This window comes from Passer montanus, unplaced genomic scaffold (genome assembly GCF_014805655.1).
Source record: "Passer montanus isolate IOZ18808 unplaced genomic scaffold, ASM1480565v1 scaffold31, whole genome shotgun sequence".
Classification (NCBI taxonomy): domain Eukaryota; kingdom Metazoa; phylum Chordata; class Aves; order Passeriformes; family Passeridae; genus Passer; species Passer montanus.
In genome coordinates this window covers 8,321,545-8,338,523 of record NW_024367819.1, presented here as the reverse complement: position 1 = coordinate 8,338,523, position 16,979 = coordinate 8,321,545, and the positions used below count along the sequence as shown (strand labels likewise).

At 38.1% G+C, this 16,979-nt stretch overlaps 1 protein-coding gene across 6 annotated transcripts in view; it reads right to left on the bottom strand.

Moving 5' to 3' along the window:
* CTNND2 (catenin delta 2) overlaps positions 1-16,979 on the bottom strand; it is a 646,153-nt gene that overhangs the window by 90,142 nt on the left and 539,032 nt on the right. For all 6 annotated transcript variants that reach the window (XM_039714844.1, XM_039714847.1, XM_039714842.1 and 3 more), the window contains 2 exons: positions 7,301-7,418; positions 4,059-4,244 (listed from right to left, as the gene is read on the bottom strand). In XM_039714844.1, coding sequence (XP_039570778.1) covers positions 4,059-4,244; positions 7,301-7,418 — 304 coding nt within the window. The remainder of the gene's footprint in view (positions 1-4,058; positions 4,245-7,300; positions 7,419-16,979) is intronic.

Genomic DNA, 16,979 nt, shown 5'->3' with positions numbered 1-16,979 from the left:
TGCTTTTTGACATATTATTGCCTTAAACCTTCTATTTCACATAGATAGAAGAATTTATAGGCCATTTAGCAAGCATGCTAAAGAGGTGTGCCAGTCAGTTCTTAATGATATAAAACTTGAAATGTTGCTGTTATAGCTTAAGGCTCCTGACAGAAGGTGAAAAAGAAGGTCAGGCTCATTTGAGAAGTGTCACTTCCAATGAAAAAAACAGACTTTAGGCTAGATTCTGGTTTGACAAGAATGATCACAGATGGGGAACTTGAGATGAGCATGAAGCCAAGAAGTCAACTTGTTTCTCTTAGAGAAGAAAGGAAAAAGAAATGAAATTGCTCCACATGTATACATAATGGGCTGTGTAACAAGAAATAAATAAGGATTAATGACAACTCCCTGGTGGTTTTTTTTTTCTGAAGTTGGACCATACACCTGATTTGCCCTAACTGCTTTTTGTTATAATCCTTGTTTTTCATACAGCTCAAAGAATAAACCTGTTGGCAGCAGTGAGCATGCCAGCTGCATGAACAGCATTTTCAGCAGTGCAAGAATCAGTTTCCATCTGAACACTGACACAATACAAGGCAGAGAGGTTGGTGTCTACAAGGTCCTAGTCAGAGATGAAGGGGTCTGAGGCTGGAGGGCTTTTGGGGTGAGGGTTCAGTAGCAGCTGATCACAGGTAAGCAGCAGCGAAAAACTAACAAAACAGCAGAGAATTACAGTCCTAGAGGTTTGAGACAGAAGCCAAGTGAGTTTCACTTTTTTTTTTGAGGCCTTAACACAAGTTTTGCTTTCTGTGTTTTGCTTTCTGTGTTGTGATAAAACCAGTGCTATACCTAGATTTTATCAGAAACCTTCAGAAGGTTTGGGCCTCTGCTAAAATTGAGTTTGTGCAACAAAGCAGATGCCTCAGGAACCTCTCTCAGCTCTGGTAAAATGACTGTGGGCTCTTTTAACACCACCCACCTTTATTCTGAAATGTGGAGGACACTTATTTCCTGTGATCCTGAGGGAACTCCTTAAGTAAAGTAATTTGAAAGGTGTCATTTGACCTATGATCTGAACAAAGACACATCTCTTACTTGATTCCAAGACGTACAGAAGTTGCCATTATAGATAACTGATAGACAACTGATGTCATTAATAAAAAATAAATTCCAGTTTGTTCTTGAAAGGCCTTTAAAAGAAGCCAGATTTTTTACTACCACTCAATTATGTTCTTTCCTTCAAGTAATTTACACGTGACTACACCTGAAACATGACTTAGAAAAATTGGGATACTTGCTCCGTAAATAATAAAACAATGAAATTAACTTGTACTTTCATCATTCATTCACATTCTCTGTCTAAAATGATACATCTGTTATTCTTTTGCAACTACAACAGTTTTGCTACTATTTCTTTACTAACCTTTTATCCAAAAATTAAAGACTACCTCATAAATGCACAAATTGAGTTCAAGAAAATACACATAAAAATGAAGAAACCAAGTTACAGTGATAGTGTAATAGGAAAATTTCAAAACTGCTTTCACTAAAATCTGAACAATTTTCCTCCACACTGTTTGGTACATCTTATATTCTGAGAAGGACTGAAACAATAATTTTGTTTTTCAAAAACCCCATGGGCTGCCAAAAAAAAGGAAAAAACCTACACCCTGAATACATCTTCTGGGGATGTAAAATGTAGCAACCATAGACTGGATATGACTCCCCTGTACTGAGGTGTCACAACTGACAGAGATGTGCCTGTGCCCTGGGCTTTGCCTGAAAAGATAAAACTCTCAAGTATTAAAGGAACCACAAAGACAAAGAAGCAGAAAGAACAGGTCTTTTTATACAATTGACAATTGTGTCCACACTGGACAACCACCTCTGAACATACTTCTGTACTTATTTTTGCAAAATAAATGGACAAAAAAGTTACATTTACCCTTATCACAGTTTGAGTTATTTTATGTTATTAATATAAACGTGGTTACATGAAAAATATTGCTTTTCTTTTCCATTTTTGAGGGTAAGCTGGGAGAACTGTTTCTGGCACAGTGATCTTGCTGCTATTGTTTTTAGTGGCACTCTAGCGAACTTGATAATATACTTCAAATCATTTGGAATGTTCAACAACAGTCGAGGATTATGGGGTGAAAATAACCTGCAGAAGGCTCGCAAGGCCCCCTTAAAATTCCTGACCTGAATAATATACACATGTGAGACCTTTAATATGCCAAGATGAAGTAGGATATCTGGATGTAAAGGAAATTAGTTGAAAGAAGAAAACCCTATTAGAAAGATGTTTCTAATACTTGTAATACAAAGCAGTCCTATGCATAACAGAATCAGTTCTGGAAAGTCTAAATTTATGTCCTTGCCACAGAAAAGCCTAGTGATCATAAACCTGAAAATATGTGTGTACTTTCATTATTCTTTGTACTTTAAAAATTATACAAAACTTCCACGAGGCCAACACTAACAGCTCTGAAGAGAGCTTTGCCATGCAACGTGCTGATAAGGAGCACTCATAGAAACAGACAAAAAATATCTAAGAGCAGGCAAAAGCATGCACATTGTAAAGGTAATCGGCCAAAAGAGCTCAGGTCTTTGGCCTGCAGGGGCAAAAAAATGTTTTTAAGGGAACCATTACAGTACAGAGAGGCCCTGTGGGAATATTGAAAGAGTCAACAGTACAGAGTTAAAAGTATGACTGGGAGATCCAAAAGTCACAGAAGAAATAGAAGAGGAAGACTTAAAAAAGCCTTTAGATAGCGAGTGTGTGTGCATGTGTTAGTAAACAGAGCATCAAAGAGCAAGCCAAGTTGCAGTGTGACACATTCATACCCAGACACGCTATTTTTTGCTCCTGCACTTTGAATAACTGCAAGCACAGTGTGTGAGAACTGTTAATTCAGTAACAGGGATGATGACTGCTTCATGGGGTAAAATTAGTTTGCTTCGACACTTCTAATCTCACTGTAGCCTAACACAGGAATCCCAACAAAAGGCCATAATAAATTCAAGTTATCTGATGATAGGGTGTTTAACCACAAGAGTAGGTGAAAATAAAGTCTTACTAGTAATGAGTGCTGAATTTTTCAGTATCCAAGTTGTAGCTTAGTAATGTTGCTAGAACCTTTCCACATCAACACCATTTGGCTGTAGGACCTGAGGAATATTTTCAATACTCGTTGACATAATTTATTACCTTGTGCACTTAATTGCTTACTCAAATAAATATTTTCTTTGAGGAATCTGAAACACAAATAAACTACAATGCAAAAAGGTGAGTAAGTGAGTAAGTGTAGGAAGAGGTGGAAAACTTATTGCCAGCACAGGCTGTCTGAAAAAGCCCATAAATCAGTAGCCATTCTTACTGCTATTTGCTATGTGTACAGATACAACAGTTTCTTTCTCTGCAATATAATTGTCAGTATTCCCAAAATTATAAGTTCTTGATGGGATTAAAAAGGAGAAAAATACACTTTAAAAATCAACCCACCCAAAATTATAACCTATCAAATAACTTGAGGAAGCAATCAAGACTTTGCTTTTCAATTTTTCTTTGGTAACAACATCAAATATATCAAAATATGAATGCTTTTTTAACATTTACTCATATTACTCAATTCAGTCCTGTACACATCTTTCAATGTGTAGAGGCATGGTACAAGACTAACTTTGAAGGAGGTGAGTGTATATATACAAGCCTGATGTTTGCTTGCATTAAAGTCTTTCTACACACACGTGGCTCTGTGGAAGTACAGTGCAAAGTATATGCAGATTACACTTTTCATTAGAAATGGCTTCCTTTCAAAGAGCATTTTACAGTATTTATGGCATTCACAGTGCACCCATGACTACAGTTTCCAGGTGCACCACATAATGTACAATTTCTCAAGCAAACATTCAGAGCCATATTCTACTTCAAGCTCTCAACTAATTAACAAGGACAACAGTTTTGTATATTATGCATCATACATTTAATTTCTAATACAGTGCATTAATTATTTATATTTTAAATGATGAGCACTTCAACTACTCACAACACAGCTGCAAATAACTTTCGTTACCTGATCTTGTGATTTCTTTTTCTTCTTCTTCTTCCCCCAGCACCCTGAACTCTCTGCATCTTTTCCATTGGCATCACCACAGAGTAATCCATCAAGTTCATCTGTTCCCATCTGCTGTCCCTGAGATGTTTCTGCAGCTAGCCTGTATGAGAGGTTCCTCAAAATGCACACACAGTTTTCAACGGTCTGAAAGGTATGACAAAAAGAAAAATACAGAAAACAAAACCAGAAAAATATTAAAATCCTCCCCTTGCTCACTCTTGAATATGAAGCAGAAGGAATGCCATCTATCTTTGCACATGCATTTTTCCAGCACAATTCTTATGTGCACATTTCTGAATGCTCCCCAGTTAATCACAGATTAAGAGACTCAGAAATTTTTATGGTAACTAATCAGTAGTCTGGACAATACTTTTCTAGGAGTTTTTTTTATTGTTGTTCTGAATTTCACACTGGAGCCCCATGTGAAACAGATGCCAAGGTAAAAAGTGATTAAGAGAACCTGAAGACTCTGAATGTCAGAAAACTCCCACCTCAGTGAATAGAAAATGCTACAAATAGAAAGTGGCAATAGATCCTGGGTTTTGTCCTTTTAAAACCAGAAATAACCATTTTTTTCTGGCAAAAAATTCTATGTAAATTGCCATAAAATTGGGATCTGAGTTCCATTTCACAAGTACTTGTAGCATGAACAGATGATGTTTCTCCAGTCCCAGAAGTAGGACTAGAAATCTGTCTTTCTGCTTTTACTGCTTCTAGCCAGGCTGCAAACAGATACTTGTGTGTAGCCTTTCCCTTTCATCCTTTTATCCCTCTAATAGGTTGTGCCTTCTGTCGAAGATGCAAGCAGGAATCCATAAAAGGATGAGACCCAGTGGAGGAAAATTCACTTGTAATTCAACCTAATTTCTCCAAATCTAAAAGAACTTCAGTTTAGACATGAAACCTACTAATTTAGTTGGTTCAATTTGGTTTGATTATCCCTAATAACAAGGATATGAGCTTAGTTTTCTGCACACAAGGAAAGCGTGGTTAAAAAAGCCATTTTCTTTCTATTTATATTTATTTCAACTGTTCCTAATGCTGGATGGAGATAAAAAGCAATAGCCACTACATCCCAGCTCTTCTGCTCCATTAACCCAGAATGGAATGGCTTCCAGCTCTACCATATTCTCCCATATTCACCAGTGAGGCAAAGAGATGGGGCTTTCTTTCCTTTCATGTATGGCACGAGCTTCTGCCAGGTATGCACTCAGCACACCTTTTTTGTGATGACACGAATCTCCAGAGGTGACATCTAATTCAGATTCATCTATATAGGAATACTTATATATCTGTTTTTTAACACAGATGAAATGTCACAATTTTGATTTGAAATTTCTGCCAAATATCTAAACACATGTAGAAATATGTATGCGTGTGTGTGTCTGTGTCTAGAAAGTGTTCTTAGTGCACCTTTCATAGCTGAAAGCTTTGCAAACATTACAGTGATCATAATAATTTTTCAAAGTTTGCTACCTCTTTTTTTTTTACATTAATTTTATTAACTTTTGATATGGTATGTTGAAGTTGAAGCTTTGCATTTGTTGATTAGAATACTAAACTTTAATTTTTCTTTTAATAAATCACAGGTTTTGCATTTAAAAGTCTAATTTTGTGGAAAACATAAGCTAAACCATCACGAGGACAATGTTACCTTAAACTCAAAACTGATAAGCAGACTTCCAAGGCTCAAATGCAATCAACACCTTCTCTATTAAGGTGAACTCCTACAAGCCAAGAAAGATGGTTCTAACCACACAGCTGGACACACTTCGCTCCTCCTTGATTTTCAAGGATCCTTGAATTCCTTATTTTGTTTTCAGTTTCATCATAAGGGGGCTAAATACAAACTCACTAGTTTTTCGACTCTAGCTACTTTTAAGCTACTCTTTAGCTAATGAAGTTAAAAACACCCCTGTGTTTGGGGGCTGCTCTGCAGGAAGTGTCTGGGCGGGGTAGTGGGGGCTGGCAACAGCCAAGTTTGCCCCAAACCCTGCTGCCAGGTGTTGTGCCTGCCTCATGGGTTTGTGTCCTTTGAGCATCCTTCAATTCTTATGTGCACATTTCTGAATGCTCCCCAGTTAATCACAGGTTAAGAGACTCAGAAATACTAAACTTGTATTAATGGAAAATTGATTACAGGCTAATGTGTTGTGAGATTTTTTTGGGTGTTTGAGGGTTTTTTCTTTTCTTAAAAAAGAAAAAAAAAGCCATGCTGTTAGCCCAGCACCTCATGCTATGAACCTCTCTTAATTCCTCTCCCTGTCCCCTGAATTCACAGGCAAATTCACATTCCTTCATTTGATTCTGTAGGTAGCCAGAGACTCCTAGAGATTATTCCTCTCACATCTATAAATCCATGGGGGTCCACAGACAACTCTATGAAATATTATTTGGAAATACAAGCCCAGTGGGCTTTAAAACCTTGCTGCATAAAAAGCTGCTCTCCTGCAATTCCTAGGGGTTTGCAAATGGACCAAGGTTGCCCTAGAGCAGCAACTGTAATTAATTTAGCACCATATACTGAAAGCAAAAGAAACTGGCCTTTTTCTTCTTCTCTGGAATACTTTAATGCATTACAAATCTTCAATTTGTAAATGCTTGGAGTCTTTTTAATTAGAGAGTGCCTTTCACCTCTGGAGAAGCTTGTTCATATCCTAGCATTTTAAGAGAAGTAAAGTTGACATAATGAGGCATCTTAACACAGTTGTTATTGAAAGCATTCATTGATCCTCTTCAAAGAAGAAATAATGTTGGTTTTACTGCAAAACTGCCTATTAATTGCCCAATTTTTTTTTTTGCTTGTTTTCCTTCTAAGCCTACCTCACTCTCATTAGCTCTCATACTGGGTACTAAAAATCAATTTTAAGGTAAAACTGGCAGAACAATGTAAGGAACTTTACATGGAATATGATATATTTGCTCTCCTTAAACCAGTATCGTATTTTCTACTTCAATAATTCAATAGAGAGGAAGACATGCTTACCTGTGCACACTACACAGGTACAGATACAATGCTTAGCACATGAAAATAAACAGCTCAGCAGAAAAAAAAAAGGAAAAGATGGGCTAAATGATGCTTTGCTAAGACATTCCTCACAACACAATAAAAAAAGCATATCATGAAAAAATTGTCTCTTTATAGTCCCCGTGTACCCTGAATACCTGTATTTGCTGCTGAAAAGACAAAGACGACAAACCTTACTATCAATTTCACTGCTCCCCAGAGCAGACTGGATCACGTACAGCAATGCATCTGTCAGGCCATCACACTCCCTCATTCTTCTGCGGGCCTCCTCTCCAGCAGAGCTGACATTCCTGCAAGGCAACAGCAAGGGTCACTATCTCCACGGCTCCCTGCCCACCGCCTCGCCTGAAACCTTCTCACAGTTCACATACAGATAAAACACACGTTTTCTTTCTTCCTCTCATCAGTTCAGAGCTGTGAATAATGGAGACAGCTGTGAATGAGCTCAGGAAATGTAACGCAGAGGGGAACAAATGGAAGACATCAGGTCCTCCACAGGATGGGGCTGAGTGGCCAAGCAGCATGCGCCCACCTGCATGGGGAGACTCATGGCCCACTAAATTTGGAGAAGGGCTGATAATTTCCTTCCTTCCTTCCTTCCTTCCTTCCTTCCTTCCTCCCTCCCTCCCTCCCTTTCTTTCTTTTTAAAATATGCATATGTACATATAAATCAGATTTAAAAAGTCTAGAGGTTTTGCCAAATACATTTCCTAGGAATTGAAGAGCCCAGTAGTTAGGGTTCTTAACCTGAGAGAAAAACATTATCAGAGCATAATATAAAACACCTGCTGTTGCTTGCTTCTCATTTTACATGAGTGTTTCCTTTTCTCTTTCATTTTGAGAGAACATTAATGCCTCAGTCTTCTCTTTATGTAGTTTGTTTTACATAGCAAAACTTATAGGCTCAGATTAATAATAATAATGATAATGATGATAATAATAATAGTAATGTACTATTTGTAATTCTTGTGTTCCTTATTGTAATATCGTAATTCTTGTATTCCTTAGATGGGGCCACATGGCCTTCTGAATATATTTATCCAAATCCAATTAAAACAAAATTCACTGGAAAACATGTTGTGTCATAAAGCTCAAAGTACTGAGACACAATGAAACAAATATGTATGAATGAGCATTTACAAACAGAATCTATATTTGCTAACATCATATCTCCCAGATAAAAACTGCATGCAAATTTGCAAGCAGGTTTGATTTGGAAATGGGTGAATTAGCAATCTCAAGAATGGGATAAAACTTTCCAGAGTCTCCTTCAGTAGGGGAAGATAACTCTTTGCTGATGCGGCTCTTCTCAACCCACTACTAAAGCTTATACAAAGAAAGAACATAAAAAGCACACACACCAGACCTATGCAGTTAATGCTAATGCATGGAAATGGAAGGGAGGACATTGGCCCTTGAGTTTGGGAAGAAGGCAAGGCACTTTCTATCTTTTATACCATTTTCAATGACCTTTGAATTAAAGGTAGAAAAAGCACAGAAATCCTGGGAAGGGGGAAAGAATTTCAGATGGAGGAAGATGAGTGAACTTAGGGCCAGGTTTCCTTTCAATTCTTTGTCTGCTCTATCTACTTCATCCTGTTCTGCCTCCTTATTATCTAAAAAAAAAAAAAAAAATTTCATTTCCCCAAAGCAACCAAAAGTCTTATAACTGGACAATCCCCCAGTTCCAATGCAGGCTCCTAATTGACTCTGCCCCCTAAACATATATGATTTACCATCTATACTTGCCTCCCCACACAGTCCTAATTTGTGCTGCTCTCCCACACACAAACTGGCCCAATTAATTCAATACTGTTCCCTTCAGCTCAGCAGACAGTTTGACAGAAAACACATAGTCCTGGAGCACTGGAATAAATTCCTGTATCTCTCTAGCACACAAATTCACTCTCCTTGAAACCCCTCATTTTTTGCCACATTACACATCAGACATCGGCCCTTCATAACAGCTTGTAAGTTTTGTGTTGTCTGGTTCCTCTGGTCCCTGAACTCCAATGCCTCCTTCCTCTATCCCTCTGCTGCTATAACATCAGCAGGTGAGGAGTTTTCCTCCAGTTGATGGGGAAACTTTCACCTGTGATCTAGGAAGTAGGGTCTGAACAACATCAACTGGAAACACTCTCTCCCTTAGAAGTGATGGAAACTTCTGACTTACCTTTGTGTGGCAGAAATAAGAAGGTAAAAATATAGAGCATGGTTATCCCCAAACAGTGCCTGTGCCCTATTATTTATTGCAGGGCTGGGGACTCCACCTAAAGTACAGTAGACCACCCTCTTTTAAAGGCAAGAGCTCCACTGATATTCCGAAAGGACAGCACATGTAGGAAAAGCAGAATCATGGACTGGAAAAGCTCATTGTAGGGCATATAGTGAGGACAAGAAGGATTATTTGACTTCTTTCTGAAGTTTCATTCTCTTACTCTCTGGGCAGATAAAGACAGTGGTAGGTAAATAAATATAGATGGAGAGAAGGCATTGAGGCACTGGTGCAGGTTACCCAAAGAAGTTGTGGATGTCCCATTCCCTGCTAGTGTTCAAGGCCAGGCTGGATGCGGCTTTGAACAATCTGGTCTAGTGGAAAATGTTACTGTCCGTGGTAAGGTGATAAAATTCAAGAGTCTTTAAGATGCCTTCCAACCTAAACCATTTTATGATCCTATGACTTTATGATGAAGAAAGTTGTATCCAGCCCTACAAGAGCAACTGCACAAATTATAGTAGGAGGAGGCTGAGGAAGAGTTCTCAGCATGGCTCTGTGCCTTTCTTTGCACCACTAGGAAGAAAAAAGCTGAAATATTCCTGAATCCTTTTAAATACAGATAGATCAAGTCCAGGCTTCTTTATGCACTGAGCGCAAGCTTTCAAAATAGACTGATTTAGACACCACTGGAAACGGAGAGATACAGTCTCCCTGATCTTCTAATTGAGGTGATTTTTCCTTCTCTCTTATCACAGCCAACTGCACATCACCTTCACTGTCCAGAGCCTGCAGACTGTCAGCCTCTCAGTTCCTCTCCAAGTTCACCAGAAACTCCTCCTCACCAAGACAGCAATGTAGACAACCTAATAGTCCCTGAGCTGCGAGCTATCTGCCTCGTTCACTTCCAGCAAACAAAGAATATGAGGCCTTTGCACAAAGCAATACAGACACACCAGGGGCACATCTTGCACAGACAATGCACTTCCTGGCTCTGTATGGAGGAGCTGTCAAGTCGGGTTCTTCTGTTTATCATCCTTCCCCATTATGCTCCAGTTGCTCCTGTAATCAAGAGATGGATATTCTGAACTCCCATGACTTTCCTCTTCCTACAAAAGTCACTGTTTACTTTCTGCACTGGCTCGTAGCCACCACAGCCCTCACCAAGACATGGTGCATTTATTTACAAAGGAAACAGCTAAAAAACAACACAAATCCAAACCTTGCATCAGCATTTTGGCAGAAATAATTAGTTGATTATTTCAAAATAAATACATCCCAATATCTAGCTAGTCTCATGTCACCTCTACTGAAGTAATCACTCTGATTTAACTGAGATAATTCACAGAGGGTGTGTAATATCACCATGTTCAGGCTATGTAGTTCTGCAAAAGAGAAACAAGTTACAAATTACATGAGCGGTCAAAGAAAACACGCTGTTGTCTTAATTTTATTTCTCATTTTGAACTTGGACATGCTGTAACTGTCAGTGTGACTGGGAATAAGACATGATTTGTCATTTGTGAATTTACAGGTCACTGTGCAGATGTTAAATTGGAACATTAGTAGTATCTACTGTTGGTAAGATGTCCCACTAAGTCAGTGTATAATTTTCCACTGTCATTTTTCAAACAGGTGAAGCAATGTTTTCTGGACCAGGTCTTACAGGATGTGGAGATATGATGGACAAGTTTTCAGGGAAAAGATACTTCTCCATTCTAAATGCAGCCCAGCTTGATCACCCTGTATACTTTGATTCTTTGTGCAAATTCTGCTCATGGTATATGTGAGCCATAGGCTGTCATTTTGAATCTAACAGGGCAAGGAGTCCTTCAGCCTGCCATAAACCAGTAAAATGAATTTCAAATAGAATCCAGTCACTCAGGAATACCAAGAATACAGAGAGCTGAAGAATACTTCTCAGTTTAGTCAGAAGGTTCCTGTTAGACCTCTAAAACCCTGCTAATGTAAACAGCTTTTTCTCATGAGAGGAAGACTAAGAACAGATAAGCAGAGCAAGAGCTCAGAGCCATGGCTCATCAAATTGCTCTTCTGAACAAATGGCAGATTGACTTTGCTAATTTCTTAGGAATGGAAAGAGAACTAAAATAATCCTGCTTCAGTTTCATGGGAAAATGTGCCAACTATCTTATCAACAACTGAAAACTATCAGCAGACGTGATCCTACATACCTAGGGCATGTCAATCCAAGGCTCTTGGGATACGAAGGGTGTGGTATAAAGGAGTGCACTGGGCAGAACTCACCTGGCCCCTGTCAACCCTGGCACTTGCATTAGTTATTCAATACCACTGTCAGGCTTTGAGATAGGGGAAGACTGGTGGTGCCAGGCAATTTCCTTCTGCTTTAGGATAATTTTCCATACACTCATACAAACTCTGGGAGGTTCAGAGCAATTTCCTTATGATTCTAGGATAACTAAAATCATCTGCCTTATACAGGGGAGGGCCACGGATTTCTATGGAAAGATCACACAGAAGGCAAGCCAGCATGCTGAGACATGACCTCTGGATATGGGAATATTTAGCTAGCTGTTTACACCACTCCCAGGGCAGTTTTATCCATCTCAAAGACAGAATTAAAGCATCTGCATCTGCATTCCCTAAGCATGCTCAGGTAGGGAAGTAGTAGGACCTTCCCTGTAGCAGCTACCAGTCTTCAGCTTGCAGATCTCATTGTAGGCATGCAGATTTCATTGTAGTCATGCCAGATAATGGTTGAAAACAAATAACCTGCATTTAGCAAAGATGAAATTGAGAAAAGTATTAGTCAAAGCCCAGGATAAAAAGAGAAAGTATGTTTAATATCTAGTATATCCAATATTTTTGTCATGGACTGAATAAGAGAGGACAGACACAGGAAGGATAATCTTCTAAATCAGCTGGAAAGCACAAGTTATCTTTGGCATGAAACTTCAGGGGCCTTCCAAGTATATAATTATTCCAAGAAGTTTTGTGTAAGAGGCACTAATCATAAAAGCCTCAATCTTTTTCATCTTTCTACGTGTTATAAAAGCCACCAAAAAAAGATTTTTCACAGCAAGGGGGAAAGGTTTACATAAATCAAGAACTACACCAACCCCATTAATATTACAGCAACTGTGATTATGTTTGCCTGAGGATACCTAGCAAGGGAAAAGCCCTCAGAATACTGAGTAACTGAGTTACAACTGGCACACAAAATAATTTCCTTTAAATAAAAAACCCAAACAAACAAAACCCTACCCTGAAACTGGCCTTGTTTAGATGTGTTCTTTTATATGCAGCCTGTTTCCATTTCTGTCTGATTGACTGAGCATTTCTCCTTCGGGGACCAAGCCTTGTCTCGTGGGCAAGCTGGCATCCCCAGTCCCATCAGAGGGTGCTGGGGTGATGATCCTCTGAGCTGGCCTGCCATGTAACACATGATCCCCTAAGAGCTATTGCTTTTTCTGTACACTCCCAGCTGTTTCTGTCAGCATTCAGGCTCTTTGCTCCAAGGGTTTAATACAATGACACAGGCAGCAAAATGAAGCAATTAACACCATGCATGTATCCATCAAGTGTGCCCAGTGTTGTCAGCAGACCCTGTGCAGCCATAACATTTGAGGGGCTTTTTATAGTGGAGTAGACCTGGAGTCACACTGGCTTATCTGTAAGCACTCAGTGCAGCCTTTGGACATGGAATAGACAGGTTAGCCATAGTAGTTCTGGTTTCTATTCTAAGTTTTACACAAACTCTGATGTTTTAATCATTTGTATAGTAAGACTTTTTAAAATCATCTCTTATTGCTGAAAACTAACCAGGTGATAAGACTAGCTATTTCTCAGACAAAACAGAAATTTAAACAAAGCAGTGAGACAAAACCTAAGAAAACACAAGATGGTTCATTCTTCATTATTAGAGTTTCTAAGTGTTAGATTTTCAGTGACTATAAAATCAGCTTACAGTTTGGAAGTAAAAATAAATTAAAATAGATTTTTAGTCACTGCCACAGATATCCCTTTAACTTTTCCTGATTTGAATGACAGTTCAGTGCAGTATCACTAAAATCACCAAGATTTCTCCTTCCTAAGTATTCTTAGCACCACTTACAGCTTTCTTTATCTATAAACTGACTGTCAGAATTTAGCAATCCTGCATGTGGATTAAGTATAACATAAGTTTTGGGGAAAACGTGTCTTGTATTAATTAAAATAGCTCAACCGTAGTTAAAGAAGATCTATTTTACATCAACAAGGAATTTGGCCTAAATGAGATCTTTCTCTCTTAGGTATCACTTTCACTTTAAAAGAATACTTTGCAATTAGAGAAACATCTGACAGTCTAATGTGCATACAGTCTTGGTTATTAACCTTTCTATCAAATGCTATGACAATGTTATTTACCTTTGCTTTTTCAGTGGTACCTGTTGTTTTCAAAACATCAGAGCAATTAGCCTACTAAGTCAAGCACTCAACAGGTGCCTTTTACTGCTGTGCTTCTGCATGTCCAATCCTAAGGCTAAATGCATTGTTTTTAAAGACTGTTCTGTGTGATTTGTGAAGCAGTTGACTCCTAACATCATTTTTGCTAATTTGATAATTTTGAAAGATACACGATGGGACAGCACATGAACTGCAATAAACACCTTAAAAGAAACTGTCTCTGTAAAACAAATGCCAAACCACTCTGAATTTTCTGGCATGAACAATTTTGGTTAAGATTTCATGCTATAATCAACCATAGCTTCATCTGAAAGAAAAAAAAGTTGCAACTACCCCTCTCCTCTTTTGCTGTTTTAATTTGATGTGCAATTCTATTTAACTACAATGCACAGAATTAGACATAGTGTATTGAGGGAAAGTTTTAAATAATGGTATAAAAAAACCCTAACTGCATCAAATTTTTGTTTTGATATTTAATTTCTCTGTCATGTAGTATTTGGTTCCATAAAAATCACTGCACTCATTAATGCTCATCTGTTTATACAGCTTTTAATACACTACCTGTTCATTCAGGAAGAGCTGAAATGTTCAGTCACTTACTGCCCTTGGGAAGACTTGCTGTGGTACAGACTCTGAAGGTCAAAATGGGAATAGTTTAAACATGTCAGTGTCAAGACACTTTTCTCCATTCACAATTGTCATGTTCCTAAATGGAGCTCTAGATGTGTTGAAGACTGCAAGAATATAAGCACAACAGCATCAGCTTTTGATGACCCAGCATTAAATACCAGCTCAGGCACTTCTGTCCTACAGAGCCACTGTCCAGAGGACTCTGCAGCTCTTACTCCTTGCATGGACTGAAAAGTAACAGGACAAATTCGTGGAGAAGGATGGCACTGAGGCTGCCAACTGCAGGTATCACTCCCCCCCACCAGCACTCAGTGAAACACCTACGTGGCCAGTGGGATCACACCCTGAGGAAGTACTATTCGTCTCATTCCACATTTCTTCCCTGGCTACCTATTCTGATCACTGTGAAAACTCAAAATTACTGTGTCAGATGCTTCAGCATTGGAAAGTAGTCCATTTTTATTTTTCTGTTCAGCTTGTTATCTTACTCAGAACAAAACTGATCAGACATAAATGGTTTTCTATTAACCTCATTCTACCTATTGTTTATTAGGTTATTTTCTTCAAATGTTTATATATTGGTGTGTTCTGATGTTCTTAATTGCCTTTCTCTATATTAACCATTCAAGCAATCTCTAAAATATTGTAATTCAGATTATTTTTGCATCATTTCTATGTCTACTTTTCTTCACTAAAAGATGAAGCCTCTATTTGTCCTGTTTATAGGGCAAGTCTTTGACTTGCATCAGCTGCCCTAGCAAAAATACTTCTACAAGCTGACCTGTGGGAAAGTCTTTGACTTGCATGAACTCCCCTAGCAAAAATACTTGCGCAAGAATAAAAATATCCCCTCTTTTATTTTTTGTAGGCTATAGTCTCAGGAAAAACTTGGTATTACGACTGCATTCTTAAGAACAATTGAAAAAAAGCAGACAAAATGCTTTAGAGTCTGGAGTTGAGCATCAAAGAAATACACTATCTGTAAAAGGCAGTAATTTACTGTGTCTAAAATATTATTCTGAGTGCAGCAGCATGCCTTACACTGCTGAGATCTCTTTATAAAATTGTTTGAACGTTATTTCTCTAATATAATTTTAGCTGTAAATAAAATTCACTCTCCTTCAGTCAAAATTGTAACATACACAACAGCTGGGGAAAGGATTTTCATTTGTACCTGAAACTTGGAAAAGGAATTTAGCCAAATTCTCACAGTTTGTGAAACTTCTTGCTATCCTTTGTTGTATTTGCCCTTTTTTTTTTTTTAATCTTACGAACAACTAGTACTAACAAACAGAAAGAAAAGTCTTAGTTTTGACAGCTCTTTCCCCTTGACTTAAACCCACTGTAGCTCTTGTGATTTTCAGGAATACATGCAAGCCTCTTTTCCATGCACTCAGAAATATTTCAACGCCCGAGCTGGTCATGATAAAAGGGCAACTTCAGAATTCAACACGGGGCCAAAATACATTCCTGACCTGCTGCCAGATTTTACCTGAAACTGGTCAGTACTAGTGGAAACGTTCTACCTACAGAGACATATTTGACTATAGTAATAGAAAAGGACCGGACAATCACATAAAATTAATAGTTAATTAAAAATATAAGCATTATGTTTTTTCTAACAGACCACTTACTTAATGCAACTCCTAAACAACAACAACAACTACAAAAACTACAAAAAAGTTTCACAATATAATTTCTCTAATCAGAAAAAAACCCTCAAAATCTAAGGGCAAAACCTATGAAAAACAGACTTTGGGTGATTTATTTATTAAATATCTTGCAGTCTCAAAAGAATAATTTGTGCATCCTTTTTCCCCTTTCTCAAGTAATGATGAACTCATTACTAGAGATTTGGTACATTCTGGAGCCATCCTCTGCTCCATTCTAATAAGGCACTTAGAACTGGGTCCCCAGCAACCTCAAGTGTCTTTGTGCAAATAATGTCATTGCACTACCTCACAGAAGAAAAAAAGGAAGTGATTTGAAGCCCAATGTCTCTGCATTAAAATTTCTCAGTCATTTGAGTGTCTTGCATCCAATGAGTCCTGCTGCCCCTAAATTAACTGACAATTATAAAAGAAGAAAGTGGTTTAATGCATAAATTATAGGTCCCTGTCTTGGTCTCCTTTGTGGCTCATACAAACAAATGGAACAGTAAGAAGTCAGTTAGTTTGCCAGAAAGACCAGCCCATTTAAATATCCAGTGAATGCCTGTTACATGGAAAACAGTCCATATGCCACACAGATGCACTGGCCATACAAATTCAGTTTAAGAGCAACCAAATACATGTAGTAAAAAGCAAAGTACCGCAACTCTCAAACTCCTTCTACTACATGATGCAAGAAGAAAAATCTGTGATTCAGGTATAAACTCAGTAATTTTACATTTCTAAATAAACAGACACTGAAATGACGGGAAGCTGAAATGAGTTCTCCTAGTTTGATGATAAAGGGATGTGAATATGTTTCTAGGCAAACATGAAAGCTACATATTGAAAAAAAAATAAAAAATATATAGAGCTTATTTCAGACAGAAACTCAGGGGAGCATCTCTATGAGAGAAAACTACTTTAAACCC